The 26179-nt window shown below is 68.1% G+C and overlaps 1 protein-coding gene across 6 annotated transcripts in view; it reads right to left on the bottom strand.

The window, feature by feature from the left end:
- The window catches only part of MAD1L1 (mitotic arrest deficient 1 like 1), a 202555-nt gene that overhangs the window by 24066 nt on the left and 152310 nt on the right, over nucleotides 1-26179 (bottom strand). For 4 of the 6 annotated variants that reach the window (XM_016119080.2, XM_036224937.1, XM_016119079.2 and 1 more), the window contains 2 exons: nucleotides 11351-11441; nucleotides 2262-2466 (listed from right to left, as the gene is read on the bottom strand). In XM_016119080.2, coding sequence (XP_015974566.2) covers nucleotides 2262-2466; nucleotides 11351-11441 — 296 coding nt within the window. Of the gene's footprint in view, nucleotides 1-2261; nucleotides 2467-11350; nucleotides 11442-20509; nucleotides 20599-26179 lie in introns of all 6 variants that reach the window. The other 2 variants (XM_016119084.2, XM_036224938.1) reach the window with 2 other exon arrangements.

The following is a 26179-nucleotide window of genomic DNA, read 5'->3' as shown; positions in this document are numbered from 1 at the left end:
GGGCGCCAGGAGCCCTCACGGCCGCCGGGGAGGGGGCGCCGCGCCTGGCCCACAGCACGCCCAGCCCGCAGCTGTCCACGGCGGCACTATCGCCGCGGCCGGAGTGTCCGTCCACAGGGCACGGGGCGAGCGCAGCGCCCCACGACACGGACCTGCAGCCGCCCCCTAACCGCGAAGAAACGAAGCGCCCACACGGGGCCCCCGGAGAGCGCGGCCCAGGGCAGCGCGGCGCGTCGCGGCCGAGGGACTGCGCACGGGCGGGCAGCCCTCGGGTGCTGGGGCCGTCCCTCAGCGACTGCCGAGACGGGCACCGCGCCGAGCGCTGAAAATCGCCGCACGCCGAGAGGCGAAAAGCCGGCGTCCGTGGGCTTTCCTCTATTTAGGCCCATCAGAGTTTCGGGCCCACAGCAAACTCGCGGAGAAGGTGCAGAGCCCCACTTGCGCCCCGTGCACAGCCCCGATCCCCACCCCCCACCACCCCCGAAGGACCCACAGGCCGCGGTCCACATCGCCGTCCGCCCCGGGCTGTGCACCGCCTGGGCCTGGACGGACGCGCAGCGACACGTGCCCACCGCTGCCGCGCCCCCCGGAGCCCCTCGCGGCGCTCCGCGCCCCCGTGCGCCGCCTGCTCGTCCCTGGGCCCCGGTCCGGTGGCCGCCCCCCGCCCCCGCCCCGTGCCCCTTCCACGGTGTCCCGCACTCGGGCCGACGCGGCACAGAGGCTCCTCGGACCGGCTTCCGCCTAGCCGTGTGCCTCTGAGGGCCCCAAGTCTGTGCGGGGCGGAGGGCTCGGGCCTCGTCGTCCACTACCACTCCGCGGCCCGGGGGGGCCCCGCCTGCCAAAGGGCTGCTCGGGAGCGCCCGCGCTCAGGCGACGGCGGGCACGGCTGGTGTGAGCGTGCGGGCGCGGGGTCCGCCCAGCCCTGCACGCCGGCCTTCCGGACGCCTTCCCAAGCGGCTGTGCCGGCCGCATCCCCAGCCGCAGCGGGTGGGCCTTCCCGCCACCCTGAGACCCTGCCGGCATGTGGCCTGTGTCCGGATGGTGTCCGTCCCAGGCGGTGTGAGCCGGGTCTCGTCTGGGGAGTCGGCGTTGAACACGCTAACTCTGCAGTGCCCCAGACACAGGCCAGGGGAGGCGTCCGGGCGAGAGCGGGCAGACCCCGCGGACCCGCAGACGCAGCCTCCTCCAGACAGACACCAGGGGCACTTCCTGTGCCGGACGCCGGGTGCCGAGGCCGCCCGCAGACACCCCTGGGCCCCCCGCTGGCTTCCTACCACCCTGTCCCCAAAGCGGCTGAGAGCAAGCCTGGGAGGGGACAGAGGGTGGCCCCTGGATGGAGCTGAGGCCCAAGCTGGGCCCAGGACACGGGGGTGCGAGTCCGAGGGGCGGGGCCCCTGGGCACGTGGGCGCAGAGAGCAGAGCTGGCCGGCGGCAGCGAGCAGGCTGAGGGGCAGGCAGGCCCCTCCGCCCCGCCCGCCCACCCCGTGATCAAACGACACGACTTCCTTACAACTCCAATGAAACGCCTCAGCGACGGTGCCGCCCTTTGCCACCTGACGCTGAGAATAACCCACCGCGGGCCGACCCGCGGTCGCGCTCCCTCTCCGGGGACTCTGCTGACCACGGCGGTGCCGCTCGGCCCCCCTGGGTCGCTGGCGCCGGGAAGGCCGCAGCCCGTGCCAGCGGCGTCCATCTCGGCAGCTCTGCAGGGCGCCCCTCATGCCGAGTCCCCGGCCGCGACTCCCCCAGCAGGACAGGGCACTCGCAGCTGCCCGCCCAGCTCACAGGCGGACGGGGTCGCTGAGGTGCGGGGGGGGCCCCGCCCAGGCCGCGCAGCTGGGCCCTTCCCGCGGGACTGGAACCCGGCCCCTGTCCCCTCTCTCCGCTGGTGCGGGGTGCCCGGCACTGTCCACTCCGGACTCCGGGCGGCCTGGGAGGACGCGGTGGCCAGTCCGTCCTGGAGCGCAGCCCTGATGCCCTGGGCCCTCGGGCACTGCAGGGACATCGACACGCAGGGTGAGGCTGTGCCTCCGCCACGTGCCCCGTGCGTTTCCGAGAGGCCCCCCCCCCCCCAGCTTCCTCGTGGGCGCACGTGCACGGTGACCCCGGGCAAACGGCTCCCAGAGTCCCCGCCTTCGTGCTAACGGACTTGCTTTCCTCGGCACCTGCCCAGTGGACGTCCCAAGCGCAGGACACTTGGCGACTGCGAGACTCTGGCCGCACGGGGCTGACGCGCCCCCGGGGACAGCGAGGGGCCCTACCTGCCACCTCCTGGGACGACGGCAGCCCCGAGGCCTGCAGGCCGGCGGGGACCGGGCCGCCCCGCCCCAGGGCGCCCAGCAGCTGCCGCAGCCGCTCGCACTCCTCCCGCAGCCGGGCCTGGTCCTGGCGGAGGCTCTGCTGGGCCTCGCTGGCCGGGTTCACGGTCATGTGCAGCACTTTGGTCCGGCCCTGGTCGTAGTCGCCCTGCGGACACAGGCGGGCGGTCAGTGCGGCCTCGGCCCTCGGGATCGACAGCGGGGCACCGGCTGGGAGCGGCCGGGCCCCAGCCCCTCCTCCCAGGCACCGTGCCTCCGGGCCTCTGCCCGTCACAGGGCCACGGTGCCCTCGCTGGCCTCCGGGGGCTGACGGGGACAGACGGGGAGGAGACCAGAGACCCCGACACGGCTCCGGGCCCTAGTGTCCCGAGTGTGGGGGCGAAGCTGCAGACGCTCCTGGCCCCCGAGGCTCTGGCTCTGGCCGGGTAGGGACAGGGGTTCGGTCAGTGGATAGCACCATGTTTGGGGTGGGATGACCTCTGACCCGGTCCTCGCCAGCACCAACTGGGCCCGTGGCCAGGGCGGGTGAGTGTGGCTGCAGACGGAACCGCTGGGCACGGCTCAGGGTGGCGTCTGTTAAAACACTTCAGAGTCTGGAAAGTTCCGTGCCAACGGGAGCCACTTCTACACATTCGCTGGGTCTCTTCACGCGGCGCCCGGAAGGCAGAGCCCCCCGGGCACCGGGCTGGGCCCACACTCGCTCCCTCACCTTCCTGCCTACGTGGGCCCCGCTGAGAGGCGGGCAAGTGACCGGCGGCGCTGGGCCCCCCGGGCAGGCGTGAGGTGGCTGAGCACAGCCACCGGCCGGACTCCAGGCTGCCCGCCACGCCCCTGGCCTGGTGGGAGGCCGCAGCGTCCAGTCTGTCCGCGAGCGCGAGGGGCCCCCTGGAACGAGGCCAGCGCTGCGAATCGGGCGCAAGAGCGTCACGTGCCCTGTGAGCACAGCCTGGGACCCGAGCCCACCTCGCTGCTTTCCAGCTCACGTTTAGGTTGAAGAGTGAGCCAGAGGCGGGACCTGCCGACGCCCGCCTCCGACCCGGACGCGCTTCTGCCCGAGGCCAGCATCCAATGCGGTGCCCACCGCCAGGGCCAACCCAAGGACTTGGGTGAAGCCTGCCCCCTCTCTGAACTTGGGGTTCCGCTGACCCCCTGAAACGCTCCTGAGCGGGAAGGGCTGCAGGAGGGGTGAGCACACACCTGAGCTGAGGCCGAGCCCCGCCTCGAGCACGTAGCCGCAGTGGGAAGCCCCTGGCCCCATGCCGGCACCCCGCATGCTGCTGGGAGCCAGGGGCGGGGCTCGCCTCGCGCCCTCTGGCCCAGACGCTGCCGGGAGGCCCTGCCCCGTCTCTGCGCGGCGCGGTGCGCGTGAGATCCGGGCGCCTGTGCGTCGGGCAGCCTCTGTGACACGCCCGAGCCTGCAGGTGCGCGTGCCGACGGGGCCCCCCGGGGAGGAAGGCCCCCCGGGGAGAGGCCTGTGCCGTAGCCAGCCCTGCGAGCGCCGCCACACGAGTGCCCAGGAGGGACGAGCAGAGTCGCCCGCCGCCAGCGGGAGACCAGACGGCAGCTGCCGTGGGCCGCTGCGTTTCGGGGTCTTCGCAACAGCACCGAGCAGCTGACGCAGCCCCCGGCGGAGGCCCCAGAGAGGTGAGCTGAGGCGCCGCCCCGAGGCCACCGAGGGCCCCGCCACAGTCCCAGCCACGTGTGGGGGCGGGGCCGGGCGGCTCCCTGGGAGGCGTCTGGGCCAGGGCCTTCGGGACCCTGCGGGGTCACGGCGGGGCTGAGAGGGCATGCGGACCTGCTCGCGTGGCAGCGGCCAGCCGCGCCGGCGTCCTGCTGGGGGCGGGTCCAGGCGGGAGCTGCGTGTGCGCGCGGCCCGCTGGGGGGAGGGCGCCCGCCTCGGCCACAGGGACGAGGCACCGCGTGAGCCGCGTGTGGCGGTGCGAGCCTGCCCCGCCGCCGCCGGCCTCTCGCCCGTGACCCACTCGCTCCCTCCCCAGTCCTCATCTCGGGGGACGGGCTGGGAGGGGGGCAGGGGCGGCGGCCGGGCACACAGCTGTCCGCCTCCGGCCCCGGGGGCGGGGCCCACGATCCTGCCTTCTGGACGTGGCTAAAACGAGCGGCCGAAGCACTGTGGCTGTGGCGTGGACGCGGCCACACACGCGTCGCGGGAAGCCCCCGCGGGCTCCGGTGTGCTGACCCCTGACGACGGGCGCCAGCGGCCGCGACTGGGGAACCCAGGCCCTCCCGGCGGAGGCTGCGGGGCGTGTGGCCCAGCCGGCACCGGGCTGGCGTCCAGGGGCCCCCCCCACAGCCCAGGACCCGCTCCAGCCCCCGGCTCCGTGAGCCGAGGGGTGGAGGACGAGCGCTGGCATGGGCCCCGCGGGCTTGTTCCGGAGAAGCCAGCGCGCCTGGCCGTGGCCGCTGGGGAGAGGAGCCGGCCCGGCCCTAGGACCTGCCGCTGCCGCGGGCACACGGGGCGGCAGCGCCGTCCAGGCGGGCAGACGGGAGGAGGGGTGGAAGGGGCGCCGAGCCCGCTGCTGGCTGTCGCCTCCTGCCGGAACGTGCCGCGAGTCTGGGCCACAGCGGAGGCCACCGCTGCGAGGCCGAGACTCTTGGAGGACGCGCTGGGACCCGCCTCTGACATGCTGGTGCCCGGCCCGCCACGCAAACTCACCCGGGCGGAGCTGGCGCTCCTGTGAGCGCGTGCAGCTACGCGAGAAGACCCGCGAGGGGCCTGGGGGCGCGTGGCGGGGAAATGCGGGAGCGGGGCTCGGCGGGGTGGCTGCCCGGCACAGGTCTGCGCGGTGGGTGGGGCACGCGGCGCACGCAGTACCCACCGCGAGCACGCCCAGGGCAGGGCTGGGACCAGGAGTGCTCCCTGGGAGCCCCGAGCCTCTGCCCACCACCCCCCCCGCCCGTGGCTAGACCCTGTGCAAGCCCAGGTGACTGGCCACGTCTCCCTGCGTGGGGAAGTGGGGGGCGGCACCTGCTCTCCCCTGCTGTGTTCGAGCTCAGCCCCCAAGTTGCCGGTGGCCCTGAGCCCCGGGCTCACGAGCCTGTTCCCAGTGCAGGGGTGAGGCTGGTGAGCTTGGCCTTTAAGCACCTCCGGGGTCCAGTGCCTGAGAGACCTGGACGGAGGACAGGCCCCCCAGAGCCCTGCCGGCCTGGGGATGCACCTGCAGCGGGGTGGGCCATGGCCACCCTGCGCTGGGCAAAGGAAATGCTGCCCGCGGCCACACACCGGGGAGGGTGCCTGCCACCCTGGGCCTGACTCGAATGCTGAGACCCGCTGGCAAGAGGCAGAGACGCGAGGAGAATTAGAATCCACAGTTAAATAATCGCCCATCCTCATGCATATTTATAAGTCACCCAGCCTCAAAACTAAATCAATAGCTCTCCAGCCTGAAGAAGCAAGCGCGGCTCGGGGGGTGGGGGTGGGGGGGAGTGGGAAGCTCTGGGGTGCCCGTGGGTCTGAGGGACCGGGCGGAGCGGACCCACCAGGAGGGGTGGCGTGCCCCAGCCCGCGGGCCCGCCCCCACTGCGGCCTGGGGCTCGGAAGCGACGTGACCCTGGGCGGGTCCCCCGGGGCCGGTCTCGTGTCCTACGCGCCTCGCGGGCTGGGGCGAGCGTGCCTGCTTCTTGCTCGGCGCTTAGTGGGCTCACAGGGACATCCCCTGCTCCGGAGCCGCGGACACCCAGCGGGCCGGCCCTCGGGGGTCAGTGTGCTCCCCGCAGCTGAAGAGGATGGAGGCGCCGGCAGCGGCACGGCCGTCTCCTCGCTCAGGGACCGAGAAACTGAGGCCCGGGAGGGCGGGAGGCCCACGCAGCCGCCCAGGGCCCATCACGGCGGGTGGCGCAGAGGCCCAGGGCTGAAGGCAGGAAGCAGGGTCTGAGCGGGGGACGGAGGGCGAGGGCTGAGGGGCACGGCTGCCGGACCCTGGGCGCTGTCCTGCCACCACAGAAGTCGCCGAGGGGAAGAGGGCCCCGCAAGGCTCCGCCTGTCCCTGTCCCTGGAGATCACGGGTCTGGCGAGCACGGGGTCGAGCCCCTCCGTTTCCGCTCATCCCCCGTAACGGAAGCTCGTTCGGAAGCTGGCACTTGGTGTTCCGGGGCTGAGGCGCCCTCACGGCACAGACAGGGTGTGCATGGCCCGCCCCCTCCCCGTGGGCTGCCAGGGCCGGGAAATGATTTATGATGGCGGCTTGGCTGTGCCCAGCGCCCTGCGGCGGGGCCTGGAGGGACGGCCTGCCGCAGCGGCCACGGGCCTGGGGGGGCACTGCTCCCCAGGCGGCCGTGTCTTCCCACGCCCCACTCAGGGCCAGGAAGCCTCATCTGCGGCGACTCTGCTGGTGAGGCCACGGGCAGCCTGCATCGTGGCGCGTGCAGGACCTCTGACCCCGGTCTCTGCCGGCCCTACGCAGACTGACCGCAGCGGGCAGGCCCCGCAGCTCCGGCTCCTCCTCTCTGGCGGGGGTGGTTGGTGGGCAGCAGCCCTGTGGCCCTCACACAGCCTCCCAGGCTCTCAGGGCCAGACTGGGTGCCGGCGGGCGGGGGGTGGGGTGGGGTGGGGTGGGGCTGGACCCTGCTGGGCGCGGCAGAGCCCCAGCTCGGGGAGGTGAGCTGGGGACGGGACCACGCTGCTCCCGCGGGGGGCGGAGGCCGGAGCCCAGCAGCCACTGCACGGCTGCGGCCACCGACCCCCTGCGCTCCGGGCATCACCGACGCTGAGTGACCCCCTCAGAGCTACGTTAGGCCCTGGGGTTGCAGCCTGCCTCACCGAGGGCACCACCTCGGGGACACACCCCACGCCCAGGGGTCACCAAGCAGCGGGCCTGCGAGGTTCCGTCTCCTCCGGGGAGCGATGCCCAGAGGACGTTCCGGGAGTGTGGGCAGTAGGCCATCAGGAGACCTGCGCGGTCAGGGGAGGGTGTGCCCAGGGCCTGGTCAGCAGCTGGACGGCGGGGGTGGGGCGGTCCGAGGCGACAGGGGCTCTGAGAAGCTGGGGCAGGACTGCTCTGGGCTCAGGGCGCCTGGGCAGGTGAGATCAGGGGAGAACAGGTGGGTGGAGAAGGAACTGCAGGTCAGGACTGCCAGGTCTGGCCCTGGCCCTGGGGCGGGGGAGGCTGTCTGTGTGGGCAGGGCCTGGGGCCACCGCGGGCAGAGGGAGGCAGCGGGCTGGCCACCAGCCCCGCCCGAGTCTGGAAAGGGAAGAGTGTGGGGGGGGGGCACTGCCTGCCTGTGACGGGGACGGGCGGGGACGGCCTCCAGGGCACCGCGAGCTTTCCGCTCACGGGGAACCCAGCAATTTTCTTCCCACTCCATTTCCAAAAAAGTTACACTATTTGAAATGTCACTGGCTGCAGTCGGGCGCCCTTCCCGAGCGCACTGCAGACCGGCACGGGGCCGGCTCCCACGGGCGCCAGCGCTGACCTCCCCCTGCCTGGACCAGCACCAGGCAACCCCGCGGACAGAGCGCCTGGGCTCGAACCCGGAGATGAATTCTGCCTGATTACACGCGCACCGGAGCGCCGAGAGAGAAGGGTACAGATGTTTGCAATTTGCTTTAAAATGCGTCAAAAACGTTAAAAAAGATGGATGGGTGGGAGGGGCGGACGGACACGTCACGGAGCAACCACGGGAGCACACGTGTGACGGGGTCGGGTCGGACGCCGGTAGATGGGTGTTCGTGGGGACCTCTGGGCTTCGCCGTAGTTTGAGAATGTTCAGGAAACACGGGGCTCCCCGAGCCCACCCAGGGCACAGCACTGTGCCCGAGCGCGGGGCCCAGCAGAGTGCTCCCTGCGGGGGGCGCCGTCCAGCCTGGGGTCCAGCAGCCTGATGGACAAGTGTCCGCCGGGCCGAGCCACATGCCTCTGGCCGTCTGGACTGCACGCCCCGGGGGCTGCGGGGACTTGTGGCCTTGACAGTCCCGAACGTGGCCCACGACACAAACAGGGACGAGCACGCGGTTCCGCGAGGGTGCTGGGGGTGCTCCCGTGCCACCCTGCTCGCTCGGCACAGCCTGCAGGGGCGCGGTGGCTGCTCTGCACCCAGGCGCGCACACTGGGACCAGGGCCACAGCTGGCGAGGGCCCGCCACACCCCCTGCCTGGCTGCCCAGAGGCCGCCACGGGCTGTGGGGGCGAGTGACACGGGGCCCCGCCTACTGCGGTTCCGAAGCCCCGGCCCTGGTTCTGGGAGGCCCAGGCCAGTGAAGGCTGCAGGGGGAGGGGCGGGTGGCCCGGAGCCACCACCTGAGGAGCAGGGAGGCCCCGCCTCCAACCCCAGAGCTCACCTTGCTCAAGTCCCCTCGCCCGAAAACGCGGTGACGTGCTCCGGCCCACTCTGCCTTTAGGAAGGGTGCGCCTGAGTCAGGTGACCGTGTGCTGGCTGACCGTGCACCTCCGTTTCCCCATCTCTAAATGGGGACCCCCAGGCTCCCCGTCTTCCTGACGGCCAGGCAGAAGGCCCCACCGCCTCGAGCCACAACTGAAACGCAGAGCTCACCCCAGACGAGGGTGGCAGCAGCCAGGACAGGTGGCTGCACGGGGGGACCGTCCCCAGGTGCCAAGCGCACAGGGAGCCATGCAGGGCTCTGGGCAGCGGCTGCAGCTCTGCCTCCTCCCCAGTGACAAAGGCTCTGACTGGCAAGGGGCGCCCGCCGCAGCTCGCAGGGACCCAGTCGCGCCCGCCGCAGCTCGCAGGGACCCAGTCGCGCCCGCTGCAACCTGCTTTAATCAGCCTCCTCGAAGCGCCGACGTGACGATGTCTCTCCGGAAGGAGGGGTGTTTGCGTAGAGCGCGAGGCCACATGCTGACAAACACAGCCAGGCCGTGCTGGGGGCTGACGCGCACCCCCCGCCAGTCCGCAGGGGCCTGCGGCTGGGCCGCCTGGAGGGCGTCCCACCTGGAGGGCGTCCTGTGCCCCCCCGCCACTTCCGAGGGGCAGAGGTGAAGGCGGTGCGGCCGTCGCCCCCACAAAGGCGGAGGCGGACGCGGCGGCGGGAGAGCATTCGCGCCCTCCGAGCGCTTGCTGCTGCCAGGTGTGGCGGGCAGGCGTGGCTTCTGCCCCTCGGGGGGTCGGACGGCAAAACCCCGACCTGCCCGAGCGCTGCTGGCCAAGGGGCAGGGCTGGGTTCCAGCTGAAGTCTTCGCCTCACGTCCCGGGCCCCCCCAGAGCCCCCCGTCTTCATGAGCCCCAGTCGCCTGCAGACCCATTTCAATGCTGCCTGGACCAGCTCCTTGTCCACCTGCCCTGGCCAAACAGGGCGGTGTCTCCTTGACTCCTGGCCTCTGTCCCTGCCTGCGCGTGCCGGTGCCGGCGGGCACCCCCGTTCCTGGCAGAGCCCACCGCTCCCTGCACCCGCGGGGGCCTGTGCGGGCGGGGACGGGAGGGGGGGCGCTCTGCCTGCCCCGCGGGGGGTGGCGGTGGCGAGCAGAGCAGTGGTCCCTGCAGCCGAGGCTGAGCCGGAAGCCACCGCTGGTGTCAGGGACGCAGCCCGAGGCTGTTGGGAGGCGGGTGTGGGCGGGGTGGGGTGCAGCGGGCACAGGCTCAGAGACGGCCGGATCCCTGTGTGGGGCACCGCGACCACACGCGGGCCCTCGGGGTGCCGGGGTGCTGGGAGCAGCCTCAGAGGACGCGGACAGAGCCGCACTGGTCCCCGCCACCTGCTCAGAGCTGGGACCAGGCGCCAGGACGAGCGCTTGGTCCGAGGTGCAGCCGTGAGCGTGGGCCGGGTGCTGGGGCCTGGCTCCCAGGCACCCACCAGCGGAAGTGGGGGTGGCGGCCAGGGGTCACCACGGAGCCTCAGCCACCTGCCCCTCTGGACTCGGCTACGCCCTCGAGCGCAGCAGCGGCAGCCCCCTGGGATGTCGGGGACCAGGCCCCGCGCGCCGTGCCCGTGGTGGCTCCCGTGCAGACACGTGCAGCTGCACGGGAACTCGGTGCCCACGCGCTGCCGGCCGGTCCGCACTCTGCATGCTGCCAGGTGCGGCTCCAGGACGCGGAGCACGGCCCCGCACACCGGGCCCGGGCAGGTCTGAGGGGGGCCGAGTCGGCACCGCTAGCTGCTCGTGGAGCGTGGACAGGACGCGGCCCGGCCCGCCCTCGTCTCCTCCAACGGGACGCTCGAGACGGGCGCCCAACCGACCCCTGGCTCCCCGGGGCCGGTGCTGGCGGCGAGCGGCCGTCAGGTCAGGGCTCAGCCGCACCTCTCACCACGCGGGACCCGCACCGCCCGGCCCCAGGGAGGTGGGGGAGCTGCCGGCGCCGCCCCGGGCTGTGCTCGGCCCGTCGGCTGCCCTGCTGACACGCGCCGCGGGTGGGCGGGCGGCGGGCGTCCACCTGCCGACCGCCCCGTTTTCCCGTCTGGGGGCTGCGGCCCAATTAAGCGGCGAGAGACGACAGGTCCTAGCGTGGAGCCCAGCCGCGCCGCGCCTTGTCGAAGTTGTCACTTCTGCCGCCTCCAGGAATCGGTAACGGACACGAGATTCGATTTACCTCTAATAGGTGTCAAGACAAAAATCAACACCTGTCCGAAGCCCGGGCGACCGCACACCGTGGGTTTCCTGCCACAGACTAATTTGGACAGGTGGATAAAACTGAAAAACGAAGTAGAATTGAGGCCGTGCAAACAGCAGCCCCGCCTCACGGGTGCAGGGAGAGGAGACGGGCGTGGAGCGGACCCCAGCCACGCAGGGAAGGCCCCCGCGGGAGACGGGCGTGGAGCGGACCCCAGCCACGCAGGGAAGGCCCCGCGGGAGACGGGCGTGGAGCGGACCCCAGCCACGCAGGGAAGGCCCCCGCGGGAGACGGGCGTGGAGCGGACCCCAGCCACGCAGGGAAGGCCCCGCGGCGTCGCGCGCACAGACTGTGGCCTCGGGGCTGCAGCAGCGGGACAGAGGCCCGCGTGGCAGGCGGCCGCGCAGCCGCGGGCTCGGGGAGGAGTGCGGGAGGAGGCTGCGGGCCTGCAGGGGCGGGAACCGGACACAAGGGCAGCAGAGACGCCCCCCCCCACCCCGCCCCGGCACTCACCGCCAGGCTGAGCTGCTGCAGCTGCGCCTCCAGCTGCTGCTTGTCGCCCTCCAGGCGGCGCCGCTCCCCCTCCAGCTCCTCGATCTTCAGCCTGCGAGGAGAGCGAGATCGTGACTGACGGACCCAGCGCGGCCCTGGCCGGGAAGGGGCGAGCCCCAGGCGAGGCGCAGCTCTGCTCCTGCGTGCGACAGCGAGACGAGGCTGGGAACCCCCAGGCACAGGACGGCAGGGTGCAGCCAAGCGCACCCGCGGGCTGGGGGTGGGGTGTCCTCGCAGGAAGACCACCCAGGGGTGCGTGGCAGAGGACACTGAGGCCGAGAGCGCGGCCCGAGCAAAGTCCCCCGAACGACGAGGAGACGGGGGAGGCCTCGCGGCGGCTGGTCCGGGCCGGGGCGGGCTCTGCGGGAGGCCCTCCCCTGTGCGCCCAGTGGCCAAGCACAGGCCGAGGGCAGGAGGTGCCTGCCCGGGGCCTCGGGGGAGGGACCGGTAGCAAGGCTCTGAGGCGGCCTGGAGAGCAAACAGCCAGGGCCACTGGAGGCCCCGCTGAAAAGGCAGCACGTGGCCCAGCGGCCGCTCGCCCAGGCCGGTCGCCCTCTGTCCCCGGGGACACGCCCTGCCCTGCCGGGCGCCCCGGGAAGGCACCGGTGACCCAGCCGCACACAGCGACGGCCAGTGCACCGGGCCCGTAAGGCACCGGCAGTGAGGAGACAGGTGGCGTGTGTGTGTTGGGGGCCAGGGGGGCTCCTGCTGTTTCTGCAATTTCCCTACAAACCAAACAATTCCAGAACGAATTGCTGGCCGGAGAAAACGGAAGTCGGGAAGGAAGGAAACAGGCCGGAGTGGCCGTGTTAACACGGGACAGGCGCCCGCAGAGCAGGCGATCGGAGAACTGCGGCAGCACAGGGGGCCCGTGCGCCCACAGCCCTGAGCCGCCCGCACGGGCCCCCGCGGCAGAGCTTCGAGCACGGGAGGCACGGGGGCAGACCCGGAAGGGCACGGAGACCAGCCCACGGGTGCGGTGGAGGCTCCGGACGCTTTCCCGGTGACGAGGAGGTGCGGCAGGCGCAGCCCAGCGAGGGCACGGGGCTGTGACCCCATCCCATGGCGGGGCGCAGGCCGGGTCCTCAGGGCGCACCGCCAGCCACCCCGGAGCGCCTCGCAGGCAGGGGCCCGGTCTCCCAGACGGACCACACGCCCCGGAGGCTAACAGCCCGCAACCAGCCTAAAAACTGAAATTTTACAAATTTCAGTTACAGACCGTAACGAGATTGAAGCAAGCATCAGTAACAGGAAAATCTCCAAGCATTTGGAAATGTAACAAGGCACCTCAGGGTGATACCTCGTTTAAAGAAGGCCGATGGAATTAGAAAGTCTTTTTAAAGGGATGACAATGAGAACACGACACGTCGAAGCCTGTGGGCTGCAGGAAAAGTCGTGCTCGGGGAAAGTCTCGTAGTCCTAAACACCTCTTAGACAACGAGAGGACCTCAAATCAATAATCTAAGCTTCCCCCCGAAGAAACTAGGAAAAAAGGGAAAAATATGCCCAAAGCAAGCAGAAGGAAGGATAAAATAAAAGCAGAAATCGATGAAGATGAAAACAGAAAAACACTGAGAAAACGGAAGAAACCAAACACCTGTTTTCTGAGACCAATTAAATTGTAAACTCCGGCAAGAAGGCAAAGCAAGGGAGACGCTGCGCGTCAGCACCGGACGCCAGAGGCCTCCAGCGCGAGCCGGCAGCCGGGCCGGGACGCTGCACCTCCACGAAGCCCGCGCGCCGCCCAGAGCCACCGAGATGGAACCCGTCACCGGACACCTGAAGACTGGGAACGAGGGCCGACCTAGAACCTCTCACGACGGAAATACCCAGGCCTCGGTGGTTTTACGGGTGCGAACATTTAAAGAAATACTGCCATTTCTACACAATCTCTTCCGGAAAAGGGAAGAGGAAGGAACACTCCCCACTCATTTCGTGAGGCCAGCTACCCGCCGATGCAAAACCGGATGAGGACGGCACAACAGAGGACAACTCGGACCGACACCCCCGTGAACAGAGACACGGAATCGTGGGCAGGGCGTCGGCGCGCCGGGTCCGGTGACACGGGAGAAGGACGATGCGTCACCACCAAGGAGGGCGTATCTCGGGTCAGGCCAGCTCAGCGCCGAAACACGCACCGACGGAATCCACCATCCTGGAAGTCTAGACGAAGACCACGCGCTCCTTTCAGGCAATTCAAAAGAAAAGCGAAAGGATTCGACAAAATGCAGCATCCGTTGGTGATGAATCACGAGCAGGAGAAAAATCGAGGTTAGGAGAGCACATCCCGAACCGGCCGTGGACGGCGCCCTCAGTGCTGGCACAGCGGCCCCCGGAGCCGGAGCACGCCGAGGCGGCAGCCGTCACCCCGCCTCGCCGCCCTGGGGGTCCCCACCACCCGAAGCCCAGGAGTCGAGGCTGAAAACGTACGAGTTTACAGACAGCAGAGTGTCTGTGCAGGGAATTCCAAGGAATCAACCAAAAACACTAAAAAACCCACACAGAACTAAGTAAATTTAGGACGACTGGAGAATAAAGACAAACTAAAAAATCAATCACATATCTATAAAGACGATGTACAATAATAAACCAAAATAAAACAAAATTTATAAGTAACACAGACAGACACACACAGGCACAGATCTGAGAAAGGGGGCGGGATCTGTCTGCGGATGGGAGAAGCGGACCCGAGGCGCGGACAGACACCCCGTGGGGGGGGGCACACGCCAGGGCAGCGCTCCCCGAGCTGACGTGCGGACAGACACCCCGTGGGGGGGGGGCACACGCCAGGGCAGCGCTCCCCGAGCTGACGTGCGGACGCCGCGCGGCCCCGGTCCAAATCCCCACAGGACGTTTTCTGGAGCCACAAACTGATGCTGACGTTTACATGGAAAATCGAAAGAAGCAGAACAGTTAAAATGACTTTGAAAAAGACGTAAAATCGGAGGCGTCACGCGACCAGATCCCGAAGCTTACTGCCAGGCGGTGGAGCTGGGGCGAACCCCCCACCCCCCACGCAGCAGGACGGGGCCTCCAGGGGCAGGAGGGGCAGGCCCGGCCCACAGCAGCTGACGAGGGACAGCCTCTCCCACGCGCGGCGCTGAGCGGCTGCACGCCTTTCGGCAAAAAACCAAGGGAAAACAAACCTTGACCTTGTGTTGGCTAGAAAATTAGTGCTTGGCTCGCGCCATGGGAACGTAGGCTAACAGCCATGGGAACGTCGCACTCCAACAGTCAACTTTCTGCTCCTGTCCCCCCGCTTACACACCCGACCTGTGGGTTGACAGGTGGTAAATAGAAGAAAAACAGACTTTTGTGTTCAGACAGATTGAAGAATGGAGTTTTGGGCTTAAAAACCTGTACCTCTGCATTGCGGGGCTGCTTAATTTGGGGTCTGCGTACGCTGAATAAAGAGTGTGTTTCTTATAACTCACTGGTTTCTGGTGGTCCGTGTGTCGTCGGGGGGCTGGCGGCTACAACAACCTAAACCTCACATCTTACACAAAATTCACCAGGACATGGATCAGACACTCGAATGTAAAACACGAAAACATAAAGCTCTCAGGAAAAAAACACAGGAGCGCCCTCTGACACCCGGGCTGGGCGGGGAGCTCTCAGACCCGACATCCAACAGGAGGAGCCGCACAGACGGAGACACCGACAGACGAGACCCCACCCAAACCAGAGACCTTGGCTGCGCTGAAGACGACGATGAGAATTTAAGGGGTGCAGACTAAGAGAAAATGCTTGCAAATCACGCTTGACAAGCACATGTCCAGAGTACATGAAGGAGACGCAGAATTCAAAAGTAAAAAAAAAGAAACCGGGTGAAACACCTGCACGGCCATTCCCCCAAGGACTGGGTGGGCGGTGCCGGGCAGCGAGCCGGGGCGGCCGCCAGCAGCCGCAGGGAGCTTGGGGACGGCGCAGACCAGCGCGCTGGGCACGTCGGGACTCAGAGGACCCAGCCCCCAGCCGCCTCTCATGGGGATGCTGCCGGCCACCGCCCGGGGCTGAACACGCTCGACGCGGCTCCGGCGCCCTCCGCGGGCACCGCCCCGGGGCACGACCCCGATGCCCGCGGTCCCCACAGACGCCGACAGCAGCGCCGCCTGCCGCACCAGCCGGAAACGCCACAGCGCCCTCCGAAGGAGCAGGGCTGCCGCGAGCACGCACGGGCGACGCGCACTGCAGGCCCCCCGTCTGCCCGCGGGGCGCCCCCGGCTCCTCGCGCGTCACCGGCGGGCGCGGCTCGTTTCCGGCCAGCGAGTCGATTCAGGGCGCGCGCGAGGGCGTCGCCCCTTCCGCGCCGTCCCTTGGGGACGCCCGGGCCCCGGCGCACGCGGCGCTTCCATCTGGAAGGCGTCCCCAGCCGTGCTCAGAGCAGGGCTGCCCGCGACAGCGCTTTGCTCGGCCTCCTTGGTCGCCCGACGGGACGCGAGCCGGCTGACGGCCCCCTCCCCTCGGAGCTCGAACCACGCCGTGCGCTGTGCCGGCTCCCGCAGCTCCAGACGAGAAGTCAGCCGTCACTCAAACTGATGTGCTCCGGAGAAAAGACCGTGTCTCCAGCACCTTGGCGGTGTGTTCTGTCTGCGGTCTCCAGGGCCACGCGCAGGCGCCCCGGCCCCCCCCCCCCCCCGGGGAGGCCGCCCGGCTCCCTGCGCCCGCAGGCTCTGGCCGCCCCGACCGGGGACCGCGAGGAAGAGGACACCGTGCCCTCTGCTCCCGCTGCCCCGACGGCCTGAGTCCAGGCCACAGCCCTGCCTCCCGCCGCCGAGCTACGGGGCGGCCTGTGCAGAGAGCTTGGCTTTGGCTGCTGCCGAGCCTGAGTTCTGTGTGACTTGTTTCTTTGCTGAGGTCACCACCTTTCATCTCTTCACGAGGATTCGTGACCCTTTGCTGAAGCTTGTTCGCGACGCCCACTTCACGGTCCTCGCCAGGCGCCCGGCCCCGGGCTCCGTGACGCGGCCGCCCAGCAGCCGGCCCCCGGCCTCCGGTCCCGACTGCCTAGTTCTGGGTGCGGCAGTGACTTTCACTGTGTCGCAGACACGCAGAGCCTCAGCTTGTGAGACCTGCGCCCCGTCTACCTCCGTCTGGCAGGCGGTCGCCCTGCTCACGGAATCCTGCGCCCTGGGCCCTGCTGCCGCGGAACCCCTGCACACCGTGGGGTGAAAGAGGGGTCCCCGCTGGTCCCCTGGCACCAGGGATAGGGACACAGGAGTCGCCTTGCTGCTGGGGGGTGGCGTGGGAGCTTTCTGCTGAGCCTCTGACCCTGGGCCGCCGGCCCCACTGCTCAGGGGGTCAGAGCAGGGTCGGCGCCACCGCCTGGGCATGGGAAGTCGGCCCCGCTCAGCCCTGGAGACGCGCGTACCCAGTGCGGGCACTGCCTCTTCCGGGGGATGCAGGGAGTCTCCCAAAGGTGACCAAGCTCCCACCGACCTGCCTGACGCCACGGGGCGGGGCTAAGTGCTGTTGCCCGGGAACAGGTTTCCCCTGGGGATTTAGCTGAAGTGGGCGGTTTCCACGGTGACCTGAGCCCCCAGTCCTGTCCCCTCAGTCCCAGAGGCTGACGGCACCCACACCATGTAGACAAGAGTCTCCCAAAGGTGACCAAGCCAAGAGCAGAGACCAGACGCCGGTCCTGAGGGCCGCGTCCAGCTGTAGCGAGGCCACAGCATGAAGTCCACCCACGGCCCCTCCGAGGAGCTCTTGGCCCCCGCAGCACGGGCAGACGCCCAGGGCCACCGTGTGCCAAGGACGGCGTCCCGTGCCACAGCCCACACCCCGAGCCAGGCGGACAGAGACAGCGACCCTGAGGAACAGACTACATGGAGAAGGGACCTCGCACAGTCCCGTTACGACACCGGAGAGGAGGCGAGTGTCTGCTCACGACATGTCACAGTGCACTTGGCATCAAAGAACGTTAAGACCTTGACAAACCAAGGAAAAGTCCCTCAGGAAACTAAAATACGAGATCAGAAATAAAATAAGGTTGATATATTTGAGAAAACGCTCCATAAAATAGGAAAAAGCTAGAAAACGGGCTAAACATCTTTTCAAAATAGAGAACGAGTTCAGGAAGTCCCACAGTCAAATAGCAGTTTCAGAAAGGGAAAATGGGAGGAAAAACATTAAAATCATCAACGAGTGATTGGCCTGAGGGAGGGCAGGCGTGGGCAGGGCCCGGTCTGCGGGGGGTGGCGGCCCCTGCGCCCACCGCGGGGCCAGCGCGGCTGAGACGCGTGACTCGGCGGGCCCGGCCCTGGCCCTGCCGTGAGGAGCAGCCGGGCGGTGTGTGGGCAGAGGGGGCTCCGGCTGCCAGGGCGTCGCTCACGTGCAGAGGCGGCCTGCTGACCACGGGCCGCCCTGGCGAGCTGCCGGTGGGGCAGGGTGGGGCCACGATGGCTCCCGAGGGCTGGCCCTGGTCTCCCCATCGCACTCGAGACCCCGGTGGGGGCCGGCGGCGTGGGGCTAGGCCCGCCGGACGACACCCTCGGCCCGCGAGCAGCACGGCGTGCACTGCCTCGCCCTGGCTCCCTCTCCGAGGGGAGCGCCGAGGCCGGGGCGGGGTCTTCGGCCTGCCGGGGCCTTTCCCGAACCCCCGCACGGCGCGTACTCTCCAGCTCAAGGGCACTGGCCCGCGGTGACTGTCACCGCTGGGCGCCAAACGGGACCCAGGGCACGCCCACACGGCCCCTGAACGTCCGCGGGGTGCCCGGGGCGGGGCGTGCGGTGACCGGGCTTCCGGAGGGGGCGCCTGGGGCGCCGGGGCCGCTGCCGGCTCGGCGCAGGCGGCACACCCCCGCAGGCGCTGGGCGCGGAGCCGCCGCCCAGGCCATCGTGCTGTCCCCAGGCGCCCGAGGGCCCCGTGGGCCTAGTTTCCCACCACTCGGCTGGGCCAGGACAGTCCACCAAGCAGGCCGGGGCCCCTCGGAGAGCCCTCCTGGCGGGCACGTCGCCCCAACACCCCGTCCTTGCCTGCCGCCGGGCTGAGGGGACGCGCAGGTGGGGGAGCGGCTGGCAGGGCAGGAAGGGAGCCGCTGGTGCAGGTGAGACCCGGCCCTGCCCCCCGACAGTGGCCGGGAACACGGGGGGGGGGGGGCAAGCAGCATCTCCTGGCAAAGTGTTCACGCAGACGCTGGCCTGCTCCTCAGCGTGTCTGCCCCGTCCACGGCCGCGCGCTCCAGGTGCGCTGGGGGGACAAGGAGGCCTTTGCTTCGGACCTCGAGAGGGAAAACGGCCGCCTGGCACGTGCCGGCCCCGGAGACGGCCACGCGGCGGCCCCGGCGGACGCAGGCCGCTCCTCCCCGCAGCCACAGCCGCGCGCGGGGCGCCGAGGGCCGAGGCGGAGCCCCATCGCCGACCTCCGCCCACCGCCGGCAACCGCGGCTCCAGGGACAAAGGACGAGGGCGCGTCCGAGGGGACACCTGGGGCCCCGGGGGCTTTGGTGCCGACCACGGCAGCCCCGTCCCCCGCACCGCACGCTGCTCCGTGGCGGCGGGTCCCGCGCCTGGCCCCGGCCTGGCCCCCAGGCCCCGCTCGCCTCCGCCACGCACGCTGCCTCCTCCCGATCCCTCCGGCCCGCCCTCTGAGGCCCCGGACGGGCTGCTCCCGGAAGCCGGGGTGCAGGAGGGGTATTTCACCCACCTCTGCATGGGGACGGCCACCTGCGGCTTGATTCAAGAGGCATTCCCACACAAACGCTCGGGCGCGAGGCGCGGCCCGCCTTCGCCAAGGCTCTGCCCCACCTGTCTCCGTGACCCGGGCGGCCAGGGACGCTGCGGAGCTCCCCGTGCGCCCGTCACCCCTGCACTGACGCCGGGATGGCTTCCCGCTTGGGGACGAGGCCACAGCCCTTGCCCGGTCCCAGCCGCCTGCCCACGAGCACCCTGCTGCGTCTCTCCCGTGGGCCCAGGGCCTTTCCTCCCACACCGGGCACGCACAGGCCTGTCTACTCTCCGCCCGCGAGAGCAGGTGCCACGGACGCCCGCGCCGGCGGCATGCCCGCCACGGCCTGTCCTCGCATGGGCATGGCCGGGGACACCCCCCAGGCCCCTCAGCACCATCGCACCCCCACACTCAGCACACGCGTGGCCTCCGAATGTGAACCACTGCAGGCTCGAGGCGCACGTGAGCAACGTCGGCCCCTGGCGGGCCCCCGAGGACGGCCGTGGCCGTGGCCCAGGCCCAGGCCCACGCTCGGGAAATGCCTGGGAACCGGTGGTGAGAGCCGCGTCCAGGGCAGGGTGCCACCCCACCCACGGGGCAGCCGCCCTGGGCCTGGACACAGACAGACGGCCGCAAAAGGGGGCTGCCCGCGTCCGGCAACGAGAAGAGCCTCAGGAGAGGGTCTGACGAGGTGGGCCAGGACGCCCCGAGGTGGTCTGGGCCCCGGCTGCAGCCACCCACCCCGGACCCCACGCCTTCTCCCAGTGAGCAGGGCCCCCGCCATTCAGCAGGCACCGGAGAGGCTGGGCCCCGGGTCAGCTCCCCTGACCCGCAGAAGCAGCCCCTGCGGTGGGAACTGGACGGCCGTGCTGGTTCGAGGTGGCACTCGGAGCAGGACCCGGCTGATGGCCCTGGAGTCACTCTGGATGCCAGCTTCCAGTTAAAAACTGGATTAGCAAGGACAGCACAGGTCTCCCTAGAAATGCTGCTTGGGGCTCCCTGCCGCCCTCCCGCCCGAGGCCGGGGTGCTGGGGGCCGGGGAGAGACGCTGGAGTGTGGGCCGGGCAAGCCACCTGGGACGTGGGCGCAGGGCCTGGCTGCACGGCGGGGCCGAGCGGGTCTGAGCGGGTCTCTGGAGAGGGCTCAGAACGAGTCACGCACGGACCCCGCTGCCCCGGAAACGGCGCACCAGGCCCGGGGGCTCCGCTGGCAACAGACAGGGCCAGCCAGACGGCACCGCGACGCCTGAGCACCGGGGGCACCGCGGGGCCCAGCGGTCGGCGCCAGCCTGAGCGAGGGGGCCCGAGGGGGCCCGAGGGGCCCAGACCGGCGGAGACAGGTTTCCGCAGAGGACGCCGCGTGCACGGGGCGGGGTCCAGCGGGGCGGGGTCCAGCACGGCGTCCTCCTGGAGGGTGACGGTGGGGAGCAGCTGGCGCGGCGAGGGACGTACCTGAGCGAGCTCACCTCCTCCCTGGACAGCAGGACGCTCTGCTCGGCGGGCCCCGCCTGGCACTGCAGCACCCTCAGCTCCATCTCCAGCTGCGAGGAAACACGGGACGAGGGTCAGAACTCCAGACGGCCGCGCAGGGGAACCGGCGGGGACGCCGCCTCCTGGCAGCTCCCTCCTGGGGGCGCTGCGGCTGCCGGCCCTCCAGGACGCTGGCTGTGTGGACAGCGCTCTCTCCCAGCGCGGCCCACCGGGAGGGCCGCGGCCGCCGCACTGGGCCTGCCGTCCCCCACCGGCTCTGCCGGGCCCTGCTGGTCGTGGTGCTCCACCCGCTCGCTGCTCAGGGCTCTGCCCAGGGACGGCGAGGACGCGACCCTGCTCTCGCACCTCGGGGCGCGCACGGAGGGGGTCTGAGAGCCAGCCGTGCTGCCGGGGGCCGGGGCAAGGGCTGGTTCGGAGTGGGGCTCCGGGGGGGACCTTCCCGAGGGCCACCCAGAGCGGCACCCAGCGAAGGGCCTCAGTGGCTCTGCTGGTCTCGAACTGGCCAGCAGCCTGGAAGGACACACTCGAGCCTCATCAGCTGGCTGCAGGCTCGGTGTCACTGTCCTCAGACGAGGCTCTGGCCATTCTTCAGCCACCCTCAGAGCATCTCGCCCACAGGCCAACTTAGTCCTCAGCGCCAAGGGACAGGAAGAGAGGGTGCTGGGTCACCCCAGCTTCACGCGCTGGTCCTGCACCCGCCCCCCCCCACCCCCGCCTCTGCGCTGCCTCTGGCCCTGTGCTTTTTGCTGTGGCCCCAAAATGCCCCTTCCCCCCGACCCCAGGTCCCCGCGGGGACTGCCCCGGCCAGTGCGGTTTGTCAGGGCGGGGCCTGGCCTGCAGGCGCTGACCTGCTGGAGGTCTGCCCGCCCGTCCTGTGCGCCCAGTTCCCAGACCCGAGCTGGCCGGCACGCAGGACTGCTGAGGGAGCAAGAGGACCCCACGAGGGAGACGCAGGACACCCCATGGCCCGGACGCGGGTCTGGAAGCCCCTTCACATGACCCTCGCGCTCTGAGGCGGCGAGGGGGGGGGGCGAGGGGGAGGGGAGGTGGGGGGCCGGTGCTTGCTTTTCACAGGGCTTTCTGGATGGCACGGCCGACGTGACAGGCCCCGCACCAAGAACCTGGCCGCCAGCAGGCTGACAATGCACTCGCCCCAGGGACACAGGGCTGCGCCGAGCCAGGGCCGCGGGGCAAGCCCTCCTGGCTGCCTGCTCTAGCACGACTCACGTGTCGTCACAAATTATCTCGACCGAGTCCAAACCTGAGCGCTACAGGCGGAAATAGGCAGCGTTTACACGAGCCCCAGGGCCTGCCGAAGCCCCGGACCGAGCAGAATGTCTGCGGCTGCAGGGGGGCCGCCTGGGGCCAGCGCAGAGCACGCACAAGTCCCTGCTTTGTCAAGGTGGGTGGCCTGCACACGGCATGACGCCCCAAAGGGAAGCCACAGACCCCAGTCCTCCACGATGGCCGTGAGGAGGCGGGTGGTTTCAGGGGGGCTCATGGACTGTCCGCCCACACGTGCCGCCTCGGGACGAGGCAGCCGGCCCCCGAGCTGGGGCCGGGGACTGGGCTTCGCTGACCAAGCCACGTGGCCGACATGACTGCCCACAAGCCCTGCCCCAGCATGAGATGGCTCTGCTGTCCTCGGACGGGGTCGCAGGGGAGGGGCTGTGACAGGAGCAGGGGGCGGAGGGCGGGGGGCAGGCGTCTCCACGGCCCCCACCCCAGCTGAGAGGGGTGCCCTCCCCACACGCCTCTCCAGGCCCCTCCCGCACGGCCTTGGGGCCACCAGATACGGGCAGCCTCGGGCGCAGGATTCAGTCTATGAAGCCCCAATGTTAACCTCCGAGGTCTCAAATGGCACCGACAGACAGCGGGCTGGCCCAAAGCCCGCTGGCCGTGGAGTGGACGGCAGGCGCCCCCTCTGCGGCCGTCTCCTGCCCCAGCCTTGGCGAAGTCCGAGGAGGACGAAGGGCGAGGACCTAGCCACACGCGGCGCTGCACGCCGACCCCGACCGCCGGCCGTCTGCGGCGCCGGGCGCCACTCACGCCCGCCTCCTGCCGGCAGGGCGGCGGCGCCCACTGCAGGGCACGCACTCGGTGGCCTCGCGGTGGCGTCACAAGACGGCGGCTCGATGAGAAGCCGTTCTGCGGTCAGGGAGGAGCCGGCTCGTGTGTCCGGGGGCCCCTCCCACCGCCCGGCCTCCCCAGATGCTCCCCGGGCTGGCGCTCGGACGCGCTTCCTCTCAAGCCCGGCCGTCCCTGCCCCTCGCCCCTGGCCTGTCCGGCTGTCACTCCTTCCTGACGCCACCTGGGCTGCTCGCCCGGCAGCTCGCGGCCCTGCCTCTGCAGGGAGGTTCAGCTCACGACCGCCTGTGCGGGGCGGGCTCCCGGACGCACGCATCCCCACGCTGAGGGCCCAGGGCCCAGTGCTGCCGGACCGCCCGGGACGAGGCCCAGTGCGGTCACAGAGGCCCGACGGCCGCACTGGCCGCACTTCGCCTCGGCTTCTGTTTGAACCTGGGCCACTTCTGCCTCCCTGGCCCGGTCCACTGCTCTGCCCACAGGATTGTGGGGCCCTTTCTCTTGCCGCCCTTTGGCCCTGTTAAAACAAACAAACGTTCCTACAGGACAGACCACTTGGGAGAAGTGACGGACGGGCGGTGGAGGCGTCTTCACGCCGCGCAGGGGCCGGCGGAAGGCCGCCACGCCGTCCGGTCCGGCCCCACAGGCCCTCAGCCGTGGGCTCGGGTCCTTTCGCCTCTTTCGGTCGTTGCTGTTGTAGACGGGAGCAGAGCTGCCCCTTGGCATCAAGGGGGGACTGAGCCCAGACGCCCCGCGGGCACCCAGGACCGCGGACGCCAGAGCACCCCGCGTGAGACCGTGCACGTGCCGCGCCCGCCCCGGTGCCCTGCGCCGGGCCACCTCCAGGTGACCCCGGCTCCCCGCGCAGCGTGAAGGCCACGGGAGCAGCTGCGACGCTGTTGTTTGGCGACAATGACCAGAAGCGGGAGCCGCCTGTCCGCCTGGCCCTGCCTGCCTGGTGCGCGGCGACAAACCCCCCGGCGTTCTTGCCCCACGGGTGGCTGAGCCCAGGGCTGCGGGACGGAAGGCGCGCGGGGCTCACGGGCTTCCCTCTGATGCCTGTCGTGCTGCCTCTGCGCGCACGTGACGGTTTCTGAGTTCTGTGTCCCACGCTTCACGGAGTTTGCGGCCGGCGGCCGCCGAGTGCGGCGTGCCCCTTCCTCCCCGCATCTACCCCTCGGCTTTCTCTGATTTCTAAGGACCAGGGAACCTCCAGAATGATGCTGAAGGATGGGTGTGATACTGGACATCCTTATTTTAGCTTCACTGGAACTGAATGTACAGCGTGTCAGTTTTGGGTTGAGATAGATACATTTTACCCTACTGAGAAATCATCCACGTGTTCGTATTGAGTTGCTCCTCAAGACTGAACGCTGGATGTCAGCAAACATGCAGAAGGCACCCTGACGTCAGGCCGGCGCCCTCCTGGAGACCCCCGGCCGCGTGCAGCATGTACTGGGGCCCGGTGCGCCCGACGCGTGGCCGTGAGCGCGGGGCGACCGTGACTGGTCTGCAGCCCGCACACGCGTGCACGTGCACACACGGCGCTCACCTTCCCGCCTTCCCGCGCGCGGGGGGTGCCGCGGTGTGGGGCGTCTGCCCAGCTTTTCCATGACACTGACTCGGCTGGATTCGTCTGTTTTTCCTTGCTGCTGGAGGGAGGCAGGAACGGCTACTTTGTGACAATTTCGTAATAACCAGTCTGTTAAAATGTCTCCCTCTCTGGAGTCAGTATCGATAGGCTATAATTTCCTAGAAAATCATTTATTCCATTCAGATTTTAAAATTTAGAACTGTAACATAACTCATAGTTCTTTTAATAGAATTTCTATACAACTTACAATTCTCTTTAAGATTCATTTTTGATTTTTGATTTCACTTATTTTATCATCAAGGTGAAGCTTACGCACGGTACAGCAAAATCTTAGGTGTACGGCTCAGCGACTTTCTGCACACGTCTACACCTGCGGAACCACATCGAGACAGACTCTCGCACCAGGGCCCCCCCACCCCCATCGACACCGCCACAGCGATTACTCTTATGTTGGCTGGTGATGCTTTCTGGTAATTTTTTGCTAGGATTGTGAATAATCCATACGTTTCACTGATTTTCTTTCACAGTGCGAGCATCTGGATATGTTTATTTTTTCTACCACTTTTCACTTTATTAACTTCTGCTTTGATCTTTACTACAAATTCCTGTCTTTGCGTTACTAAAGCTTATTGTGTTTTCCTTTCCTTACTTTTTAAGTTGGATACTTGTTCTGTATACATTCATTCTTTCTTGTTCAATAACATAAATATTTAAAATCGTGATCTTTCTTCTGAGCACTGTTCTAGCGTGTTTTCATTACGATTTTTGTCTAGATTTTATGCACTTTTGAACTGCATTTTTTTCTTCTTTGACCCAAGTATTGTTTACAACATACATATACATATATATATATTTTTTTTTTTTTAATTTTCAAGTGTTTGGAGATTTTTTTTTTCTGGTTTTGTCTTTAATTTCAAATTTCATCATATCGTGACCAGAGAAAGTTGTCTATACTACTCTCCGCTTGAATTTATAAATGTTTCTTTATTATTTAATGATGAATTTTTGTGAATGTTTTCTGTGAGTACTTTTTAAAAAAAGGATTCTTCAGTTTCAGGGTTAAGAGTTCTTAACATCGTGAATGTAGGATATTTTGTTTTTTCTGTCACTTATTCCTTCCTGCTGGCTGTATGTGGAATGAGAAGTAAACTCGGCTCCCTCCTGGGGCTCCCTGCGTGGCCCCCCCGAACCGCTTCCCCTTCTCGCGGCATCGGCGATGCGTTAGCTGACGCAGAGGCTCATCGGCACTGAACCCACCTCGCTTTGTGCGCTGCGAAGCGTCGTCGCCTGAATTCAAACTTAACTGCGGTGAGGACGCGGCGTCTGATTCCGTGGCCCTTACTCCTGATCTTTCAGCTTTTCTTGGTTTTGCTTTGTAACCCAATTGGAAAGTCCTTTCCTTTTGATAGAAGAGTTTAGCCTATTCACGTTCTGATTTACGTTTGTGCACATTTTTGTTGTGTTACTTCGTTGTAGTTTCTGTTCTGTAACTTTTATCACCATTTCATCCTGTGGTCGTTTGCTGTGTTCTGTGAAACTTTCCTGATACTCATAAACGCCTGCATTTTTGTGTTCATGTAGTAGCTACATGTTTCTGTTTCTGGCAGTTTCCATTAGTTCCCCGTGCACCTGACCGCTCGGCTGTTATCTTACTGTTACCCTCGCGCAGTTAGACACAGGCAGCACGGGACGGGACGGCATCTTTGAGCGGCGCTTGCAGCTTTGGCTGCTAATGATGAGAACGTCGGCATCCCTGCCCTCCCTTCCCGATCACGAACCGCGTCGGCCCCGCGTCGGGCGAACCCCCGGCCCTCACGCCGCTCTCCGGGCCTCGCCCCCTCGCACCGTTCCCGTGTCCGTCGCCCCCAAGCCCCTCTTCCTGGCCCGCTCCCTGCTCCCGGCGCCCGCACACGCCCACACTTCACGATGCTACTGCACGGCTACGCTTTATT

This window comes from Rousettus aegyptiacus, unplaced genomic scaffold (genome assembly GCF_014176215.1).
Source record: "Rousettus aegyptiacus isolate mRouAeg1 unplaced genomic scaffold, mRouAeg1.p scaffold_m13_p_7, whole genome shotgun sequence".
In the NCBI taxonomy this organism is placed as follows: Eukaryota; Metazoa; Chordata; class Mammalia; order Chiroptera; family Pteropodidae; genus Rousettus; species Rousettus aegyptiacus.
This window is presented reverse-complemented; position numbering and strand designations above follow the sequence as displayed.